General features: G+C 46.5%; 8 protein-coding genes across 8 annotated transcripts; 5 read left to right on the top strand and 3 right to left on the bottom strand.

Moving 5' to 3' along the window:
• Positions 1-502: 502 nt before the first annotated feature.
• On the bottom strand, positions 503-2,570 carry M431DRAFT_91080 (hypothetical protein; the record flags this gene model as incomplete). The annotated part of the gene is made up of 7 exons (XM_024924215.1): positions 503-1,043; positions 1,140-1,169; positions 1,223-1,358; positions 1,442-1,636; positions 1,707-1,841; positions 1,909-2,100; positions 2,162-2,570. The coding sequence occupies 7 exons, from the start codon at positions 2,568-2,570 to the stop codon at positions 503-505; spliced, it is 1,638 nt and encodes a 545-aa protein (XP_024771693.1).
• A 781-nt stretch (positions 2,571-3,351) lies between these two features.
• Positions 3,352-4,829, top strand: M431DRAFT_538526 (hypothetical protein; the record flags this gene model as incomplete). Its single annotated transcript, XM_024921035.1, has 6 exons — positions 3,352-3,583; positions 3,649-3,707; positions 3,802-3,856; positions 3,918-4,159; positions 4,215-4,239; positions 4,347-4,829. Exons 1-6 carry the CDS (start codon positions 3,440-3,442, stop codon positions 4,827-4,829), a joined length of 1,008 nt encoding a protein of 335 aa, XP_024771694.1. The 5' UTR covers positions 3,352-3,439.
• A 2,390-nt stretch (positions 4,830-7,219) lies between these two features.
• On the top strand, positions 7,220-7,622 carry M431DRAFT_209024 (hypothetical protein). Its single transcript, XM_024913430.1, has one exon. It carries the CDS (start codon positions 7,348-7,350, stop codon positions 7,555-7,557), a length of 210 nt encoding a protein of 69 aa, XP_024771695.1. The 5' UTR covers positions 7,220-7,347; the 3' UTR covers positions 7,558-7,622.
• Positions 7,623-7,886: 264 nt separating this feature from the next.
• Positions 7,887-9,971, top strand: M431DRAFT_522092 (hypothetical protein). The gene is made up of 2 exons (XM_024920494.1): positions 7,887-8,014; positions 8,100-9,971. The coding sequence occupies exons 1-2, from the start codon at positions 7,931-7,933 to the stop codon at positions 9,861-9,863; spliced, it is 1,848 nt and encodes a 615-aa protein (XP_024771696.1). The 5' UTR covers positions 7,887-7,930; the 3' UTR covers positions 9,864-9,971.
• A 178-nt stretch (positions 9,972-10,149) lies between these two features.
• M431DRAFT_91198 (hypothetical protein) lies at positions 10,150-11,470 on the bottom strand (the record flags this gene model as incomplete). Its single annotated transcript, XM_024924234.1, has 5 exons — positions 10,150-10,594; positions 10,644-10,796; positions 10,848-11,139; positions 11,196-11,232; positions 11,285-11,470. The coding sequence occupies 5 exons, from the start codon at positions 11,468-11,470 to the stop codon at positions 10,150-10,152; spliced, it is 1,113 nt and encodes a 370-aa protein (XP_024771697.1).
• M431DRAFT_209034 (hypothetical protein) lies at positions 11,459-12,070 on the bottom strand. Its single transcript, XM_024913431.1, has 2 exons — positions 11,858-12,070; positions 11,459-11,800 (listed from the first exon to the last, which is right to left on the bottom strand). Exons 1-2 carry the CDS (start codon positions 12,032-12,034, stop codon positions 11,564-11,566), a joined length of 414 nt encoding a protein of 137 aa, XP_024771698.1. The 5' UTR covers positions 12,035-12,070; the 3' UTR covers positions 11,459-11,563.
• A 2,281-nt stretch (positions 12,071-14,351) lies between these two features.
• M431DRAFT_91616 (hypothetical protein) lies at positions 14,352-16,000 on the top strand (the record flags this gene model as incomplete). The annotated part of the gene is made up of 5 exons (XM_024924280.1): positions 14,352-14,574; positions 14,631-14,665; positions 14,719-14,788; positions 14,836-15,304; positions 15,361-16,000. 5 exons carry the CDS (start codon positions 14,352-14,354, stop codon positions 15,998-16,000), a joined length of 1,437 nt encoding a protein of 478 aa, XP_024771699.1.
• Positions 16,001-17,180: 1,180 nt separating this feature from the next.
• On the top strand, positions 17,181-18,901 carry M431DRAFT_120441 (hypothetical protein). The gene is made up of 3 exons (XM_024912099.1): positions 17,181-17,447; positions 17,539-18,254; positions 18,316-18,901. Exons 1-3 carry the CDS (start codon positions 17,300-17,302, stop codon positions 18,784-18,786), a joined length of 1,335 nt encoding a protein of 444 aa, XP_024771700.1. The 5' UTR covers positions 17,181-17,299; the 3' UTR covers positions 18,787-18,901.
• Positions 18,902-19,231: the final 330 nt, after the last annotated feature.

Consider the following 19,231-nt stretch of genomic DNA (forward strand, 5'->3'; position numbering starts at 1 on the left):
AGAACGCTGACATCCCGTCATGACATATTTTTTCTCAATGAATTAAGGCACACCCGATGCTTTGGAAGAAGGAGGAAATAATTATTGATGCACTCACTACTGGAAACAGGGACTAACAACTTCGGAAGTATTGGTGCATGTACCTCATGTACAGGGTCCGTTTCGAAGCCTACAGATGTATTATTAAATGCACCCGACAACATGCGGCGATGCCCAAATAACTGTTAGGTAGCGACATTAGCCGACACTTTATGGAAATATACTACTGCTACGGCTAGTAGCGCAGAATCATGCAAAAGTAATACCACCAGATAGACAAACTACAGCAATCCGGCATCATGAGACAAACACCAGTAATAAACCAGGCCATAATACAATTGTCCCAAAAGCCTGTGCAAATAGGTTCGAAGACTCCCTTATGAGGTGAAATGATCCAACCCATCTCTCATCTCGTTAATAACATCTGAATTGTTTGCAAGACCGGGGCCAGGAATCGTCGTATTTATAAAGGCGTAAAGATAAGATGCAACGGCGGAAGTGTCAACGTAAACGTATCCATGACTCCATTGTCAAAGCTTTTACTAGCATCTGCATGAGCCAAGGACATACTATAACGGAGTGCAATGTGGCTAAGAGCCATGCGAAGCTCCATCATAGCTAGATTTCTACCGGGACATGCCCATTGGCCTCTTGTAAACGGAATCCATGGGGACTTTTCCGTAGACAGATTCTCCCATCTCTCGGGCTTGAAAGTATCGGCGTCTGACCAAAAACGTGCGTCACGTTGTACTGTGTATGTTGGGACGGCGATAACTGTACCTCCGGGGATGAAGTCGTCGTCAATCATAAGGCCTTGTGGGGGCGTGACACGAGGCAAGCCGCCTGGGACGGAGGGCTTTAGTCTTAATGTCTCCTGAATGACGTAGTCCAGATACGGGATATTTTTATCATATGTCCAATCACTGATCCCTCCAGGGAATTCTTCTTTAATCGCCGCTTGAAGACGTTGATAGCTATTCGGGTTGCTGGCGAGATAATAGAGCCTGAGAAGCCCCTCCTGTTAATACAATATTCCACATACCATAAAATGCATATAGAAGAGGGAATTTGGAGAAAAGGTTGCCTGAAGTCATACTTACGCATTTGAAAGAGCGGCGCTGGTTGTGTCACTGCAATATTTGGTCAGTGCGATATCCGGTTCTAAAGAGACATGTTTGCCTACCTTCCAGCTATAATCAAGAGGCGAGCGTCTTCTTGAATTGCTATTTCACCAGGTGGGGCAGAAGGATCGCCTTCGTTGAGGGCTTTCAACAGCCAGGATATTATATCTCGTGGATCTTGATCCTTCAACGCAGCAGCTTCACTGGCAACAACCTTGCTCGTCTAGTTAGTCTCCTTACATTTTGAGAAGGTTCAAGGACTGCGGTAAATCTTACCTCACGCTTTTTTTGAAGTTCCCGATGGCACCATGTAGTAAATCGAGAAAAGCTTGCTGCTGCACCAGGCACCTTAGATATCATGGACAGTAGCCACGGTACTGTGCCTAGAACACCAATGGCCAGCATGCTCTCATGAACGCCCTTGATGGCGAGATGCTCACTTTCTAGCTCAAGCATATGGAAATCTTTGGAAAATCCTGGCACCATGATGTGAGTTCAGGCACTTTGAAACATAACCGTATCAAAATATTCTTAAACTTCACGCACCGATATCACCCATCACGTCGAAGCCAAAAAACATAGCGTATTCCGTCATGTCAATTGAGCGGCCACAATGATTAGCAATTTTTGATAGCAGAAGATCTACTTTAGCTTGTATTCGCGGTGCATAAACAGCCAGAGCTTTTCACAGTTAGCACGATGCCACATGATTTGCCCTTATGAAGAGCTAGGGAGACTCCATTCATACCTCGGAAACTAAGACCTCTTTCCCAGACCTTCTTACGAAGCTTATGCACTTTGAGAACTCGAGTGGAGTTTAGGGAAATTTTAGTAACATCGTTTGACACCTGTGCATACCATGGCGATCTTGTTGTTCGTGTAGGGGGTTCGTAAATAACACTGATAGCAGACGGGCGATTGATGGAGAGCTCGCGCGGGCCTTTTTTGAAGTATGAAAATTAGTTTTCGACAATCGGTATGGATATAAGCAGATGCCTCACCAACTCGAACTATGTCTCCATATTTCTTATGGAGGCTTCGAATATCTTCAAATGCTTTAATGTTCTTAGCAGCATTATTCATGGCATAAAATCGGGAAATCTTAGCCAAGAATGGACCTGGAAAGCGATTGAGTGGATGAAAGAATGCTCTATACATGAAGATGCTAATCGCGGCACCAGAGCTGTATGCAGTTGCGATAAGCGAGACACGACACAGAGCCAGAATAACTCCATAGCCAGCAAGTTGTATACAAGCGATGACAAAGATGAACACTGAACCAAGAAAGATAAAAAGGATCTGCCATGCATAGCCATCAATCTCAAAGGGCCGAAAGATTAAATGGTGGGAAGCGACACCGGCTAGTAGTGAAACCAGTGCTGATAGCTCCCATGAAGCTTGTAATGCCATACTAAAAGCATCGTAAAATGCTCGAGTCATCCTAAATGCTGGTTATTATAGGTTTGAACCTCGACAGAAGGGGGAAAATAAGACACTGTGAAGGTGCGAAATGTGTAGAGAAGGATTTTGGGGTGTAATGCAGAAATGACTTGTCCTTAGCTGCAAGAAGCGCTGTGAACGGTTGAATCATAAACTTGCCTAAAAGGCTACCTGTGTCAGGAGAATCTTTAGCCAGGGAATTCTTGTGCCCTGTGGAGCAGGCACAGGGGTCGAGTCTTGGAGGCCAACTGCGTGTAGGGAGTAGCATTCGTGTAAGTTAATTATGAGATACGGATTACGTACTCGTATGCTACTGGTAGAGCTGTATCAGACAAATTGACAATGGTGCGTAGTGAAGACGACACCCCGTTTATAAACTTTGGGGTAACTTCAGTGTTCAATCTGGGGTGGTGGCTGTTGGCTTTGATGATGATAAACAGCCAACGAAGATTATGGAGTAAATGCAACCACATTCTCGCCATGATAATCTGACAGGTCAACAATTATGGGTACGATTCCGCAAAATATCAGGTCGACTAATCCTTACTTGAGTAAACCATGCATATATGACTCCTACGGAGGTTTGTACTAGCATGGGACGGGGAAGCGGAAATAAGCGAACCAATGCCCAAATTGTACTGTGTGCTGTAGATCAATTCCAAGATGTGCATCCAGCTATCCTTGTGTGTAATATTAGTTATGATGGTTATTGTTTAAGGGGCTCGCGAAATGTAAACGGTTGAAGCTTCGATACAAATCGCCACTTTCTCTTCTCTTCCTTAAAGTTCGCGCCAAGGCATTCCAATCCCTATACCAATGTATACTATTGTAAGACAAAGATGGAGGACCTCCGCCCACTTTCATATATTATCATCTCGCTGCTCTATATCCTCGCCATGATTACCATCGCCATGCGAATATGGGTTCGAGGTTATTCCATGAAGTCCTTTGGCTGGGACGACTGGGCCATGGCGTCTTTATTGGTTCGTACGAATCTTCACAGCTATCTGAGGTTGGCAACTGACACCATAAGGTTTCATAACCTCAGATTTTCTTTTCTTTCCAACAAGCTCTCCTGTATTTTTTTCTCGAATTTGGTGCCGGGATGTAAGTGGCATAGACTTATCTTCCCTCTCAGTTTGGAGAAACTGTTATGGTTCAATGAGATGTAGGGAGAGACGCTAAGAATATTATCTCGCAGGCATATCACACAAGTCATGCAAGATCATCCCGAGTGGATGACGATACTTCTCAAGGTAAATACTTCTTTGTGCGATAAAATATGAGCTGCTATATCAACTCCGTCATAACTTCTAGGGCCTGCTGCTTGAAGAATATTGGTACGTCTTCATGCAATTTGCTGTCAAGATGTGCTTTCTTCTGTTCTTCTTTCGGCTATCTGAAACGCAGCTATTTTTGCAATTTCTTTGGGCCATAATTGGATTCCATATGCTGTCTACGATAGCCATTTGGCTTCTTTATTCATTACAGTGCCGTCCTTTGCAGGCTTTCTATGCCCCAGAATTATATCCAGACGCCAAATGCCTGAGTACTACCATGTTTGTACCACGACTGCTTGATACCAGGAGATCGATGTTAACGCAAGTTCAACAGAACATATTTCGTTCCTTATTCTCTCGTATGTAGATCTGAAAGCTGCCTGCAGCTATCATATCAGTCAAGTCCGACGCGAATGATTGGCATACCATTTTGAAGAGATATAGCTGACGGAAATTGAACTACTAGAATTTGTTTGTCGATGTTTGCATACTATTTCTCCCGCTCCCGACTATTTGGACATTGCAAATGTCCCTAAAAAGACGAGTCGCTGTACTTGTTGTACTGACAACGGGTGGCTCTGCTGTCCTTATCGGTGGTCTACGTGCAATTATTCTCATTGAGTTCTCAAAATCACCCGATTTTACATACTCTTTAGGGAAAATGGTCATCATTAGCAGTGCTGAGATGTCCATTGGAATCATTGCCGCCAATATGCCCGCTCTGAAAGCTTTCTGGAGCTGCTGGCGACAAAATAAGTTGGGAGTTGGCAAAGCCACTGATCTCACTGGCAGCAACAGTGCTGCCGTCAACAACTCAAAGGCAGCGTATAAAGGTGCAATCGAAATGAATTCGAACGGAACGTCAGCCAAAAATGATACGAAGATCAATAAGAGTTATACCGATGGTTTACTACCAACGGAGAGCGAGGAACAACTGTGCGATAATTGACGGGTCCTGCAAGGACAATTGTCTTTTCAATATATTGGTCGTTACGAAACTCGCACAAAAGCCTCCAGCTGTTCAGTAATACGTATTGATGAGACACGAAGCTTTGGTATTGGCAAGCTAAAACAACCTCGTGGAGACGGCAATATTATCGTCGCGGTTTGTCAAGAGTGGTAATCTACGTAGAACACCATAACAAGAAGCAAAAGGCTGTAATTGCTACCAATTCACTGAAAGAAGCCGAGAAATGAAGTAGATGAAAATGATGCTGTATCAGCCAGTATTGTTGTTCAGGCATATTTAGTAGCGCATGTGTGATGTGTTTGTTTGATCACATTAAATTGGGATTAAGTACCGTGAGCTGCAAAATTTCCACACTCAATTATGTTTGCAAATGAACTTTCTAAACCAACTTTCACTACATGATTTGGGATTCGAATAGATACATAGTCATCAAGCAGGAAGTATTAGCCTTTAAAAAGAGTTATCCAACAGCGCAATACCCTGATGAAGATGGAATTACGGACAGTAGTTAATACTCCACGTGCGCGTACAGTCGAGTACTTATACAAAGCTCAATAGACTTTCAGCATCATAAATGGGGAAGCATAGAGTGAGATAGGCGAGGTGGTTATTGCTTCTGTGAACTAACATTCGGGGGGTGATATAGATATATTGTGTAGTCAACTGCAGCAAGTCTTCCGGTAGCCTATCTAAATCCTGAACTGAAAGGCTTCATGGCAGATTTTGTTGAGTAATAATCTCGCAGCATCAATACCACAAACGTCGGCTGAGAAAGTCAAAATATGCCAGATACAGAGCATTCTATAGTAGCGACCATGGCAGCGACCAAGTCAAAATTCCAAGAGGAGAATTGTGGCATCACTTTACAAACTGTTGGACTGATAAAGCTACCATGAGACACGGCAAACCCCTTCCAGGCCGGTTACACGGCTACAAAGCTATTATTAAATTTAAAGGAAAGAGATGTAACAAGAAATGTTCTTCGGCGTAGATTTCTCTTTGTCGTACACAGTGATGTTCTCAAGTACTCCGTACTCCGCTCTTAATAGCCAACTGGTATCCTTTTGGTCAAAGAACACCAGTTATCTACCTGTCTACCTTTATGCATAAAGTACGGGCTGATACATAATTGGAGATAATCAACAATCTCAACGCCACAAAAGGTAAATATTTCTACTGGCGTCTGGAAGCATACGAAGTGGCCATCAAAAACGCTCTTTTAGTACAAATCTACACTAGCATACAGTGTGTTGTTTTTCACTTTCGCCTCAATTGCACTCTTGTGTCTGAATTCCTGCGTTTATTTGCAATGAATTCATCGTGGGCGTTATCCGAAAGCCCCAATCAATACGAATTTGACATATCATAGTCATGCTACGAAGTACTCGTATTTTATGCCTAGAACATTGCAGTGACATAAATTTTCCTGGCTGCCTGTCCAACTTCCCAGTTTGGGGGCCTGTATTCCATATGCCCTGGCGGACTTTTGCAAAATGCGACGCTGAACCAACAACATGAGCACCTTGGGTCGTATCCACTAACTAATATGGCAAAGGGCGGTCGTCCGAGAACACTAGCTCAAATTTGGGGGGGAAGCCCGAAACCGTCGTCGTTGTGTGTTGTTCTAGACAAATGAAGTTTCCTACTACGTGAACCCTTTTTGCTAATGCTGTTCTTGTGGCAGACATGTTCACATTCATTTGAATTGGCCTTGCTACCAAAACGACTCATAATGAAGGATCTCATTTGATACCTCGGCGTGTTTGCCCTTCCGGCGTTACCGGCTCCTCCACAAATGCTGACATTTTTAGCGCAGTAGCTTACTTTTACGACTTCAAACCCCTCATAGCTTACTGTGGACCTAACTGAGGTTGCCATAATGGGAATAGTACTGGATCTACTCCGTAGGCAGATTTGCATAACTGTGCCTACAGTAAGCCTGCATAACAGCATCACAATTTTCGATTTATCAAGATTGCGTGGCCAGCAATGGTTATGGAATAAACACAAAGTCCAGACGTAATAGACAACGAGACTCGGGTGAACCATGTTTATTAATAATGTAATGCTCCAAGGTCTCTTTTAGCTAACTGGAAGTGAAAGTGGAATAACGGAGAACAACATACAGGGAGAACTTGAAAAGCCTTGCGGGGAAATTGCAAACCCACAAGGACATGTGATTCCATGCCAACCAAATTGAAGTGTAATTCATTATCACCCAGCAGTGAACGTGCTTCCATTTATAACTTTGGTAATACTAGTTGCCAGTTTGATCGTCAAGGTATAAGTCGTCTGTTCCGTGCATTTGATCCCTCGTCGTGATCTATTCAGGGTTTGCGAATAGATATATCATCATACGACATTAAACTTTAACTCGGTCGTGCAGGTACTTCACGCGCTGTGGAATCTCTGCGTCTAAAGGGAACTGACAGTGAAATCAATCAAATAAGACCCATGGTATGATTGAAACCATATTGTAACCTAGATATAAGCGCCGATGCCGCTGATCTTATCCGCTGTTTCTAAAATATCGCAGAGCTGTTTCTTTTACCATCTAGTCACGATAATTGTGGCGGTGGGACACCTACATTTTGAAATAAAGTTGAGAATAATCAGGCACAGAGAATTTATGAAAGATATTATATCGGCTGGATTACTGCAGCAGCATAGAAGAGTTTTCAGGGTAGCACATCAAATGGCACAGTGACTCGCAACGCCTATCTTGTATGTTGCTTCTGGTTCTTGAGTGAAGTTGACTGCGAGATGACAAGTTTACCAGTAAGCATGCAGAGTGCCCTTGCGCGTGCGCAAACTAACATACCGTGTATTATGCTCACAATAAATCAGTCGAGTAAGCAGTTTCCTTGATACTGGTGATATTGCATTGAACAGGGCGTTAATTTTCCCATCGCAAGTAAAATCCGAGTGCCTCAAATGACAGCTATAGTTTTGAGGCGAGGCAGGTGTATAAATTATTGTAAGATCTGCCGTTGCGGAGAGACTACAAAGCGGTGATCTTTAAGCCTTCATGATCCGCGCAAATATCCAACGTAGTATCTAGGCAGCTGCAATACACTAATATGGTGGTGAAAGCTATATATTTTGCCGCTCTTGCCACGGTGCTAACAGGGTTAGTCCAAAATGTTGATGCAGCATGCAAATGTGTAGGTAACATGGCCCTTCGAAGCGTGTATTTCACAATCCACGTGTTGGAAACGAGACATTTCTAATATGATGAAATCTACGTAGCTATACGGTGACCGTTGCTGGCCGTCCGACCAGGCATGGGCGTCACTGAACAATACAGTGTCTGGAAATCTGATCAGAACCGTTCCAGTCGCAGCACCGTGCTACCCTGGGCCTCATCAAGATGCAGAGGCTTGTGCCTTCATTCAGGCAAACTTCTACGACTCAGCATTTCATGCAAAATTTCCAGGCGGCTATGATTTCCCACATGAGTGGTCATGCCATGTTCCGGGACGAAATTCTTCGACATGCTCTCTCGGGGACACTGCTGTATATAGCATCAATGCCACCACACCCGCCGCCATCAGCGCGGGGTTGAAGTTTGCTGCCAGGTATAACATTCGTGTTTCCGTCAAGCAGAGTGGTCATGACCTCCTCGGTCGTTCCAGCGGAAGAGGAGGCCTGCTGATATGGACTCACCATCTGCGAGATGATCCCACCAAGGCATTGGAATTTAGCAAGACGTATGTTCCCACGGAATCATGCGCCGATGTCCAATTAGGCGGTGCTTTCTACTGGGGCGGTAGCGCCGCGCGCATTGGCGGAGGCTTCACCTGGGGAGATGTTTATCCAGCTGCTCACGACAATGGTGTTGTCGTCGTGGGCGGTACCTGTCCCACAGTTGGAATTATCGGTGGATATCTCCAAGGTGGTGGACATGGAGCAGCAATGCATGAATATGGCCTTGGATCTGACCAGGTCCTGGAATTCAACGTCGTTCTGGCCGATGGCTCAAAGGTGTTAGCCAGCCCATGCTCCAACCCAGACTTGTTCCAGGCTCTTCGTGGCGGAGGTCCCAGCACATACGGCATCGTCACGAGTGCAACAGTCCGCACATATCCGGAGACCCCCATGGTCGGGCTCATCTTGCAAATCATACCACAAGAGGGCACCGATGACTTGGACGCCTTTCTTGATGCTATCACTACCTGGTATCAACAAATACCCGCTCTTTTGGATGGTGGCGTGCAAGGCTACGCGGGATGGGCGGCATGGGATGGAAAGTCATCCCTGGGGCCACCGTCTCGTATGCTTCAGCAGGCCGCGGGTGTTTTCAACCAAACACTCGAAGAGGTTCAGAGAACAATGGAGCCAATCATGGAGAAGCTGGCAGTATTCAAATCCCGGGGAATTGATGTTTCAGTTGATTACCTGGCTTTCCCCGACTACTATGCATACTTAACCGGACTGATGCATCATGACGCGGAGGTTGGTGGTGGTATCCTCATGTCTTCTCGCCTGTTCGGGGAGAAGCATTTAGCCAATGTAACGGCGGTACGGCAAATGGTCGAAGCAATTGCCGGTCTACCGGGACAGAATACATCGGCCGTTATTGACATGACTGGCGGTGGTGCTGCGACCAAAGATTTACCACTCTCAGGTGTCAACCCCGTGTTCCGCCGAGCGCTGTTAATAAACATTGTGTCGCGCAACTGGGATAGCCTGACACCATATGTAGATATTGCGGCTGCTCAAAAAGATGTCACATACCACAAAGGCAAGGCCCAAGTAGCTTTTGCCCCTGATACTGGTTCATATCTGAACGAAGGCAACTGGCTTGATCCTGACTATCTAACCAACCAGTTCGGGGCTATTTTACCTACCCTTGAGGCTGCGAAGAAGAAATACGATCCTACAGATCTCTTTTATTGCCCTACTTGCGTGGGTTCCCAGCATTGGAAGGAAGAGGAAGATGGCCACTTGTGTACGGTTAAGGGGAGCTGGTGGCCGTTCACTAGGCCTGTAGACTGGGCAGAAGAGTTGTGATTTGCCGTTAAATATCCGGATATCCTAAATTTATAGAGAAATTGGAGACTGAATAGTACATGTTCATAAATATGTATATATGAGGCAGCTGGATAATATACATGTGCGTGTGTAAGTGTGTGTTTAAAAAAAAGCAAAGAAAGCTCTTCGACTGGAATACAAAATTTCAACTCTACATCTTCTAACTCGTTCAACGTAGGCAGTGAGTTGCTCTATTATGTAGGGAAAAAGAAAAAGACTTATAGCATTCAACTCCCCTGAACCGCAGCATCGACATTAGTGACCATCATACTGTGTACTTGTTATCTGGATCTGCATCGTGCGGCCTTTCCTGAAATGTCATGTCGATGCTAACAGTCTTCTTGATGCCCATTATCCTTTCTTCGCTCCCTTCGCTCTTATAGTTTGTCTCCAAGTCGTCCATACCATCATCAAATTCACCACGCCTCTTGGAGCGGTTGGATTGACTGTTCCAATTGTTTGATCGAGCGCCTTCGCCGTGAACGCCATCACTTAACTCGTACGAACGGTCATGCTTTGTAGAGCCAAACAGGAAGGGGATGAATCGAGCCAGCGGCATTCTCAGCGAAGGAGCGCAGGCACAAATCACGCCTACTGTGGCTTCCACTTGAGTCCAGATGACTGATGTTCCAGTTGCCCAGGTAAAGTCCAAGATAAAAGTGGCATTGAAGTTGAGACTAATCAGCCGTTCGATACTAGTGATGCATACACTGAGAGATGTATTAGAAATGCGAGACGAGAATTATCTGGAATACTCACAATGCTCCAAGGACAAAGACAGCGATGACACTGAGCTTTGCTCGACGATTCATCTGTAATTTTAAGATTACAGGAATTGGCAAGACGAGAACGACAACGTCCATGAGGGTGTTCCATCCTGACTGGCCGTACCAAAACGCTTTAATGTTGATGCTGGTCCAATATTAGCCGTACATTACCACTAACACGACCAAGATGACTGACCAATGCCCGGGTATAGTCTTGTCCCAAGAGTACTTAACCGGAGTGCACTGAAAGATTGTGGTAAAACTGAGGGCAATCAAGGCGCAGCCTATCTGAATAATAAGTATCCAGCAGATAATTCGAAACTTCTTCTGCGGAAAGATGTCGAGATATAAGAAGAGAAACGATAACTTTGTTATTGCGACGGTGTTCTTGACAAAGCACTGGAATATGAAAAAGTATAGCAACGAGTGGTATCGTTGTTCTGCGTTGAGATAGGGGGCGTGATGTCCAAAGCCCCAGTTCAAAATGGCTGAAATGTTCAGTTAGTAGCAGAAAACGATTAATACGGCACGAAACAGTCCTCACCAACTGTTATACAAGCTGTTTGAATGATGTTAAAAATCTGTTTATGAGTTAGCCGCATACAAAAGACATCTGTGCAAACGGCATATTACCAAGCAGATGACAACGCAAACATCGGCCTTGTTCAGCGCGCCGCCGCCATTTTTGATGCACCGCCACCATACACGGAATCCAACAATAACCGTCGCAAGGACGAGTAGAGGTATATTCACGTATATAAAAGTGTATCCATTTTTCGTGTCTGGGCCGTTGGGCACAGTGACTGGTGTTGCCGTCATAATATTGGCTGGATGCGAGAACAATGAAAAGACAAAAGAATGATAATATGATGAGAGGCCAGCGATACCGATCTCAGGTATTGCTACAGCCTATCATACTGGTTCGCTGTTAGGCAAGGGTTCGACGATTGAATCGCACTCGCAGCAATCAATCTGACAGAGCCCACTATCTATAAGGAATCGACGGCGTTGGACAGCGAGACATTGCTCTTCCGCTAAGCTCATCCTTGATCCTGGCTTCACTAGATGAGGTGGACCAAGCTTCGTCCGAATCCGTGGATGTCCCAGCCCCAAGGGGCGCCCTAGCATTGTCCCAAGATACAACAACTCCTACAACGACAGCCTTGTTAGTGGCGGAGATCAGATGTAATCTAACTCAAAACGTACGGTAAGCCATAAAATGGACAGGATGTTTAAGTCCCCAACGCGTGTGAAGTCGTAGACATCTGGTTTAATGCAGAAAGGTTCTCTTACATTATGCTGCTGTCTGCAAAACAATATCTCCCATAATACAGCTGCTAATATTATAGCATGAGAAGCATATCGCTGATTGAACTTGTTCATAAATTGTATCTAACTTTACTTGCAGCTGCAGCTGCTGATGTGTCGACTCTGGTCCAACAACATGTTATACGAGGCAGCATGCTGTGATGTGCAGCAACTGCACTTGCAGGCTGCTATTAATGCCAACAAGGGATTTTGTAGGCACAACTCGCTGCCGGGTGTTATCCGGACCGGTGGCTGAAACATACCCCAGGGGGGGTGGGAGTGCGGTGTTCCTCCTGTCCATCGCCCTGGCTGCGAAAAAGGGGCTAACGCATGGTGATATCTCAGCCAATTGTCCTACAGTGGCTTGAATGGTCACTGACCGACATCTGACAGGTCTCGAACACTTCTTTATTGGCAATGGTGGCTGAAAAGCTGCAACCAATGTGCAACTCATTCAGGTAGCATTACGAAAGCTGGATTCAGCCGAGGAGACCCTTACAAGGTGAGCCAATATTGAGTATGCCAAGATTGAGTATGCACTGTGGTATAACTGCTGTGTTGGCCTTAAAAATAAAACACAATTACGTGTGTAGTCATTTCTCAGTTGATAGATCATTGTTAAGATTACGAGAGCCAAAAGATCGGTGCCCACGAGCAAGAACCACTTGTAGAATGTGACAGGAACTGGGCTTTGTTCAATAAACTGTCACTACCAGTTGACAAGTCCATGCGTAGCAACAGGAATGTTACAGTCTAATTAGTTAATGTTTATGCCGTTTCATGCTATCAATGTTGTATTGCAGCAGCGGAACGCCGAAACTCCGCACATACTGAGTAACAGCCACAGTGAAAATTATGATTTCTGATGGATTTTGTGCTTCAGAATCCTGAACGCTTTTGTGGCTCTGGCTTGGTGTTATTTCGACAAGAGGTAGACTTGAGTCCAGTGGCAATCACAGGACAGGAAAAAGGTTTCAAGACGAGGGGTGCTGCTTCAGCCAGAGCGCCTTAGCTAACGAATCCGAAATCCATTGCTACATGAGCTGAAGAATTAGTGGGATGAAAAGATGAATAGAGCCTGAGCTTAACTTATAACGGCATAGAGGAGAGAAAATTTCCCATGCAATACGACTCTACGGTATGTGTGTTGGTTGCAAGTGTAGAATTCTGAAGTCCGTCCCTTGCTAGTGTAGACGCGTGTCTGGACCAAACCGCCATGGATGCTTGCTGTATGCAGCACGCCCTTTTCGTCTTGCTCCCCCTGCGATCAAGAAATCCTGTGCCGAATGGCCTGATCTCGAACACTTGTTATGTTATGCTACCGCCTTTCTTGTTGATTATCACATTCTAGAGAAAGGAGTCTGGCCAGGCATGTGCCTACGGGAGTTTATTTGAGCTCATTTCTGCCACGCGCTGTGGTTTACCAACATGTGTGTGGGGACTTCTTTTCCACGTAATCCGGCATTTGGCCAACTCGTACGAGTTCGGAATACAGGCAAATCCTGAAAATGCCTCTCCAGTGACATAGCGTTACACAGGCTTCGTAATGATGCTAGTACGAGTACTACTGTACGGTAGGCGAGCTGTTACTACTATACCAAAAAGTAATGCCTCCTCCGCACCCCGTTGGTCTCGGTAGATGAGAGGTACAAATAAGATGGTGTGTAGATATTTTGTCAGGCCCCACTCGCGGAAGCAAGGTGGCAGCCCAAGATTTCGTGAAGAGGGGTCCTGTTCCAGGGTCCAGGTGACAGGGTCACGGCCGAGAGCCTGTGAGGACACTCCGTGATGCCGCCGGCTTCGAGCTAGGGCCAGACCTTGAATCTTCGCAACATAAACTTCTTTTGTAGCGCTGCGGATTCCCCCACAACGCGCCAGGCAATTTCCTCCCGGCCGTGGTCTCGCACGGGCCGCGTCCACCGGGAATCCCATCCGTTTGTGATTCGACAGGGGCCCCTTGCCCCTTGCCCCGGCCTAGTATCCCCATCCGCGACGCAAGCGTGACATTCTAGGCATTCTGTAGCTGAACCAACAATCAAAGATGTGGAGAGAAAGTGAGGTAATCCGCGATGAGTTTGCCGGCTTGGTCGCGTGGATGTGGATGAATCTGGCTCAGCACAGTGTGTGATCACTGGCTGGGGCTGGCCGAAATGGGCTTCTTGCAACGGCGGCTGTAGGAGAAGCTACTGGTACGAGGGGGGTTGGTATCAAAGGTCAAGTCTTCTTTAGGCAGCGCACATTCTGTTCTTCTTCGATTTATTTTCTACAACTACACACCCTGTCAAGACACGGCAGAAGTGTTCCCAACCATACGCAGCAGCAACACACACGGAACGCAATCATGGAATTAGACGCAGAGGTCGCGGCAGAAAAGCCTTTGGGCTTAGTCTCGATGTCACCCTCTGACACAACGACTGCGGATGCAGCAGAGTCCCTCTCCAGTGCCGAGTATCGTAAGCTTATCTGGAAACTCGACGTGCATCTCCTGCCACCACTCTTTGTATTGTGGTTTATCTCCTTGATCGACCGCGTCAACATTGGCACGGCGAGGATCCAGGGTCTTGAGAAGGACCTTGGGATGAATCCTTTGACCAACCAGTTCAACATTGCAACCGGTAAGTCTTGCGCCACAAAAACCGGACATTGTTGTGTCTAACTTGTGTTTCCCTAGTTGTCGTTTTCATTGGCCTCATGCTGGCAGAGGTAGTCACGCCCAACTAACTAACATCAATTTATATCTTACTCACAAGCGAGGGCAGGTTCCAAGCAACTGGCTGGTCAAAAGATTCACACCGTCTACCGTGCTCTGTGGTGAATGCATAATTCTCGGTAAGTGACACAGTCGATCCGATTGACGAGGTGCTCATATCGGGTAGGGATCTTCACAATTGTTCAAGGCCTGCTCAAAAGCTTTGGCGGTCTCGTTGCTATACGGCTTATCATTGGCATCTTAGAAGCGGGACTGATCCCTGGTTCCATCTTCTTGCTGGCAGCATACTACCCAAGATACGAGCTGCAATGGCGTGTGAGCATGCTCCATGTGGGCAATGCGCTCTCCAACGCCGTCGGTGGACTGTTGGCCTATGCTGTTGCCAGCATCCATTCATCAAATGGATGGCATGGATGGAGATGGATCTTCGTCATTGAGGGTTCGATCACAATTGCCCTCACGTTATTCTGCTGGCCCTTTATGAACAATTGGCCAGCTACAGCGAAGTGGCTCAAGCCGAGCGAGAAGGCCGTCTTGGAAGAACGCATTCGTCTCGACGGCATCATCGGCCGTATGGACGTGTTAGACCGCAAGGCTGTCATCCGATGCCTCACAGATTGGAAGATTTATCTCAGGTACAGTACTTCCGGAGTGGGCTGCATAACATAATTGTGCTAACATAAAGCTTTAGTGCTTTCATCATTGTAGGCGTCATCTCGAGCGTTTACTCATGCACTCTGTTTGCCCCAACGATCGTCTCAGTTCTCAAGCCTGGATCCTCTCCGAAGAAAATCCAGTCCCTGGTGATTCCAATCTTCGTTGCAGCGTCAGCCACCACCCTGGCGTGTGCATACATCTCAGACAAATTAAAACACCGCGCCGGCGTCGCCCTGGCAGGCTGTTTTATTGCAATCATTGGCTATATCATTATTCTCAACCAGGAGCACGTTTCGGTAAATGCACGATATGGAGCGTTGTATCTCATCGCTTCTGGTTCCTTCGCGGCCTTACCTGGAGCTTGGATCCTGCTTTTGAACAACGTTTCGGGATCTTACAAGACAGCCTTTGCCATGGGTATGGAAATTGGTCTGGGCAACGGTGGCGGATTTGTTGCGTCGTTCTCTTTCCAATCCAAAGCGGCCCCTTTCTACTGGACAGGATTCAGGACTACCTTTTCCCTCATGTGCATGGCAATTGGACTAATCTGTGTTTATGTGGCTGGCCTCTGGTACGAGAATCGGCAGAAGCGATTGGGGAAGCGAAACCACCTCCTGGAAGAAGAGGGTGATAATCTGGGAGATGCCCATCCCCATTTCATCTACACATACTAGAGCTGCAACCCGTTGGGATCAGTACGAATGGGCTATTTGCCAGTAGGAAATGTTAGACGCCTTCTGAATTGGTGCGATATTTTGTCATTGCTTTTCTAATTTATAATCACTTTTACTTCTCTATAGCGAACTCAGAATATATCAACCTTAGAGTGCGAATCAACAGAGGCCCTGAAACGGGTACCACAGTGTCCTCTCCCTTCACAACACTACGAAGGTAGGTACTCCTCAGCATAAGCGGCCAACCACTCTTGAATACGGCCAGTCCAGTGACCATAGGTAACTGTGCCATTTAGTGCATGGTCAGCCATGCTAGATGAGCATACAGGGGTCAGTTTGCCGATTCAACCCTTCTTTGATACGGATGCTACGGTGACAATACCAGGGAATTATGCCAGCGTCCGCGGAGTATTATACGGAGATATCTTTCAAATGCCGCTGTGTCAGCACACCCCAGTACGTCTCAATTTTTTCTTTGCTCCTTAATTCTTCAGTTGCGTGGATAAGTCATTGTATATGGTTGCTCGTGCTCCAAAGAGGCCTTGAGACGTCACGTTTTAATGAACGGGAGTAGCCGGATACGTGTAAACCATGTTGGAAGAGGGGCCAGTTCAAATTTGGAAGCTTTTGCGATTCCTCTAAATGATGAACTAATGGAATACACCGACCGGAAGTACCCCTTTTTACCACACCTCAGACCATATATCAGCAATGAAAAGTCTAGAAGCCTGGATTTGGTTCAATAATCTGGAAAAGGTTGATGTAGCATACTTAGAGGATGTGACAGGGATCATGTACCTGTTACCGGCCGAACGGCTCAGCGTAAGATCAACCAAATGCATCAAAATCTCAATCTAGGCACCAATACTGAGCACAGTGCATGGTGAGCAAAGTAATACTGCTGGCAAGAGCGCATTGTGTGGTAGGGGTTCTCAGGCGAGGCTTCTAGGCATGTTATGCAGGGGTACATATAACTGAGGTTTCTCCTCCGTAGCATTCCGTGAATGGATATCACACCCGGGCTCGTGCCCCGCCTCACGAACCACTGCACGCTAGTATCGTGCAATTCATTGTGACCGGGACAAAGCGTGTGCTTCCCCGAAGGATTGTTAGCCGTAGATAAGACGAGACCTAGTTCCAAGGTTACACTCAGCTAGTTTTCTCACACTTTGGAAACGCCGCTACCTGTCTACTAGAACTCCGGCTCTCGACTTTACGGCTTACCTCATTGGCAGCATATCAAGGAGATCTGTTTTCATTTAGTCACGGTTGTACTGTTCAGCGTTATTGCAAGAGAAAATGGGTTCCGTACAAGATCGAGAGCCTATTGATATAGCAATCGTCGGTGGTGGGATTGGCGGGCTGTCTTTGGCTATTGGCTTGCAACAACATGGCCATATCAGAATCAAAATCTATGAGGCTGCCTCTAAGTTCTCCGAGATTGGGGGTGAGTACTAGCCCTGTACCGTGAAAGAGACTTGATGATTGGATTTCGGTACTTCTTACGTGTATGAATGACCGTCACTGAAACCTGGCAGCCGGCGTTTTCTTTGGTGCCAATTCTATTCGGGCCATGAGCCTTATACACCCGACTGTTGGAGAGGCGTACGCTAGAATCTCAACGAGTGTGGGCTGGGAGTCAAAGAAAGATACATACTTTGATTTTATACTTGCACACGAGCTTCATGGCCTACCTACTGGGACCCACATCATATCTCCCAAACTCTCGGCGACTGAGCGCCACAGCACGGCTCACCGTGCCCATTTCGTGGACGAACTCATCAAACTCGTGCCTGGAAGCATGGCCGAGTTTGGCAAGAGGTTGACGGACCTTTCACGGGATGAGAATAGAGGCAAAACTATACTCAAATTTGCCGACGGCACTACCGCAGAAGCAGACGCGGTTATTGGATGCGATGGCATTCGGTCCGTATGCAGGGAGTTTGTGCTGGGAAAGGGCAATCCCCTCTCCCAGCCAACGTTCACAGGGAAGCATGCCTATCGCGGGCTGATACCAATGGACAAAGCCATTGCTGCCATAGGAGAAGAGAAGGCCCAGAACCGCTTCATGTTTATTGGCAAAGGGGGGCATGTGCTCACTTTCCCCGTCGCTAATGGCGATGTAATGAACGTCGTTGCATTCAGCACTACTAAGAGTGGAGTGTGGGAGGGAGAATGGGTTAAGCGAATGGAACGAAAAGATTTAGCTGCCGACTTTGGCGGCTTTGGGGAGGAATGCCAAAAGATATTTTCGGTAGGCTTGATCAATAATGCAGTGATTAAAGTGAAGTTCAATGTACTGACTTGGGATTTAGCTCATGGAGAGCACCGATCACTGGGGAATCTTCGATCTTTCCCCCGAATTCCCAACGTATTCATCCCAAGGCCTCCGCCTCCTGCTCCTGGGCGACAGCGCACACGCATGTGCTCCTCATCAAGGGGCCGGTGCCGGCCAAGCATTGGAAGACGCGTATATCCTCTCTCACGTCCTCGGCGAGTGTCGCTCGTCATCTGATCTCCTCGCCGCATTCAAGGCTTACGAGAGTGTGCGTATGCCACGGGCCAAATTTGTCCAGATCCATGGACGTCGACAGGGAGAGCTTTTGGATCTGCAGAGACCTGATATAGGGGACGATCTTGAGAAATTAAAGGCTGTTATTGACGTCCCAATCAGAGAGATTTGGAACTGTGATTTGGGTGCAGAGTTGGAGAAGGCATTGACAACGATGAAGGCAGAGTTGAACAAGGAAGGATCAGAGAAGCGAACAGTTGTGAGCAACGATTGATCAACAACATCCCGTATGAACTTACCAAATGAACAGAAGAGAAAAGTTCTCTGAACTCTCAGCTGTGAAGACTTACCAATGAGCCAGAAGAATGCAAGCATTTCCCGCGGATTGTAATTCTTTATCCCGCAATACCATATCTCCTCTTCTTTGTGCACCCCAAATGGATATCTTACCATTTTACCATTTCTGACGCTACACCATTCTCTTACTTATAGCTTTCTCGCAGTTTGGTGGCCTCTTTCATGCGTCGTTGTCATTGAACCCAACTTCAAAGCACCACTGTCATCTTGGAAGCAGAGGCAAACAATAGATTGAGTCTCCAAAAACTTGCCGCGAGAATAAATTTCTACTTACCTCTAACAGGGTACTCATTTGGGGTTAAATTCACAACGCGAGTTATGAGGGTTGCAAACAGAACATGTGGCGGTTTCCAAGACTCCGT

The sequence above is a fragment of the Trichoderma harzianum genome, assembly GCF_003025095.1.
Source record: "Trichoderma harzianum CBS 226.95 unplaced genomic scaffold M431scaffold_10, whole genome shotgun sequence".
Lineage (NCBI taxonomy): Eukaryota > Fungi > Ascomycota > Sordariomycetes > Hypocreales > Hypocreaceae > Trichoderma > Trichoderma harzianum.

Bases quoted from the DNA above. Each gene is read 5' to 3' on its own strand.
- M431DRAFT_209024 (XM_024913430.1), top strand. From the start codon at position 7,348: ATGCCGCTGATCTTATCCGCTGTTTCTAAAATATCGCAGAGCTGTTTC.
- M431DRAFT_522092 (XM_024920494.1), top strand. From the start codon at position 7,931: ATGGTGGTGAAAGCTATATATTTTGCCGCTCTTGCCACGGTGCTAACA. The intron at 8,015-8,099 runs GTAGGTAACATG...AAATCTACGTAG, and splicing joins TTGATGCAGCATGCAAATGT to CTATACGGTGACCGTTGCTG.
- M431DRAFT_209034 (XM_024913431.1), bottom strand. From the start codon at position 12,034: ATGAACAAGTTCAATCAGCGATATGCTTCTCATGCTATAATATTAGCA. The intron at 11,801-11,857 runs GTACGTTTTGAG...CTGTCGTTGTAG, and splicing joins TGTCCATTTTATGGCTTACC to GAGTTGTTGTATCTTGGGAC.
- M431DRAFT_120441 (XM_024912099.1), top strand. From the start codon at position 17,300: ATGGGTTCCGTACAAGATCGAGAGCCTATTGATATAGCAATCGTCGGT. The intron at 17,448-17,538 runs GTGAGTACTAGC...GAAACCTGGCAG, and splicing joins TAAGTTCTCCGAGATTGGGG to CCGGCGTTTTCTTTGGTGCC. The intron at 18,255-18,315 runs GTAGGCTTGATC...CTTGGGATTTAG, and splicing joins AATGCCAAAAGATATTTTCG to CTCATGGAGAGCACCGATCA.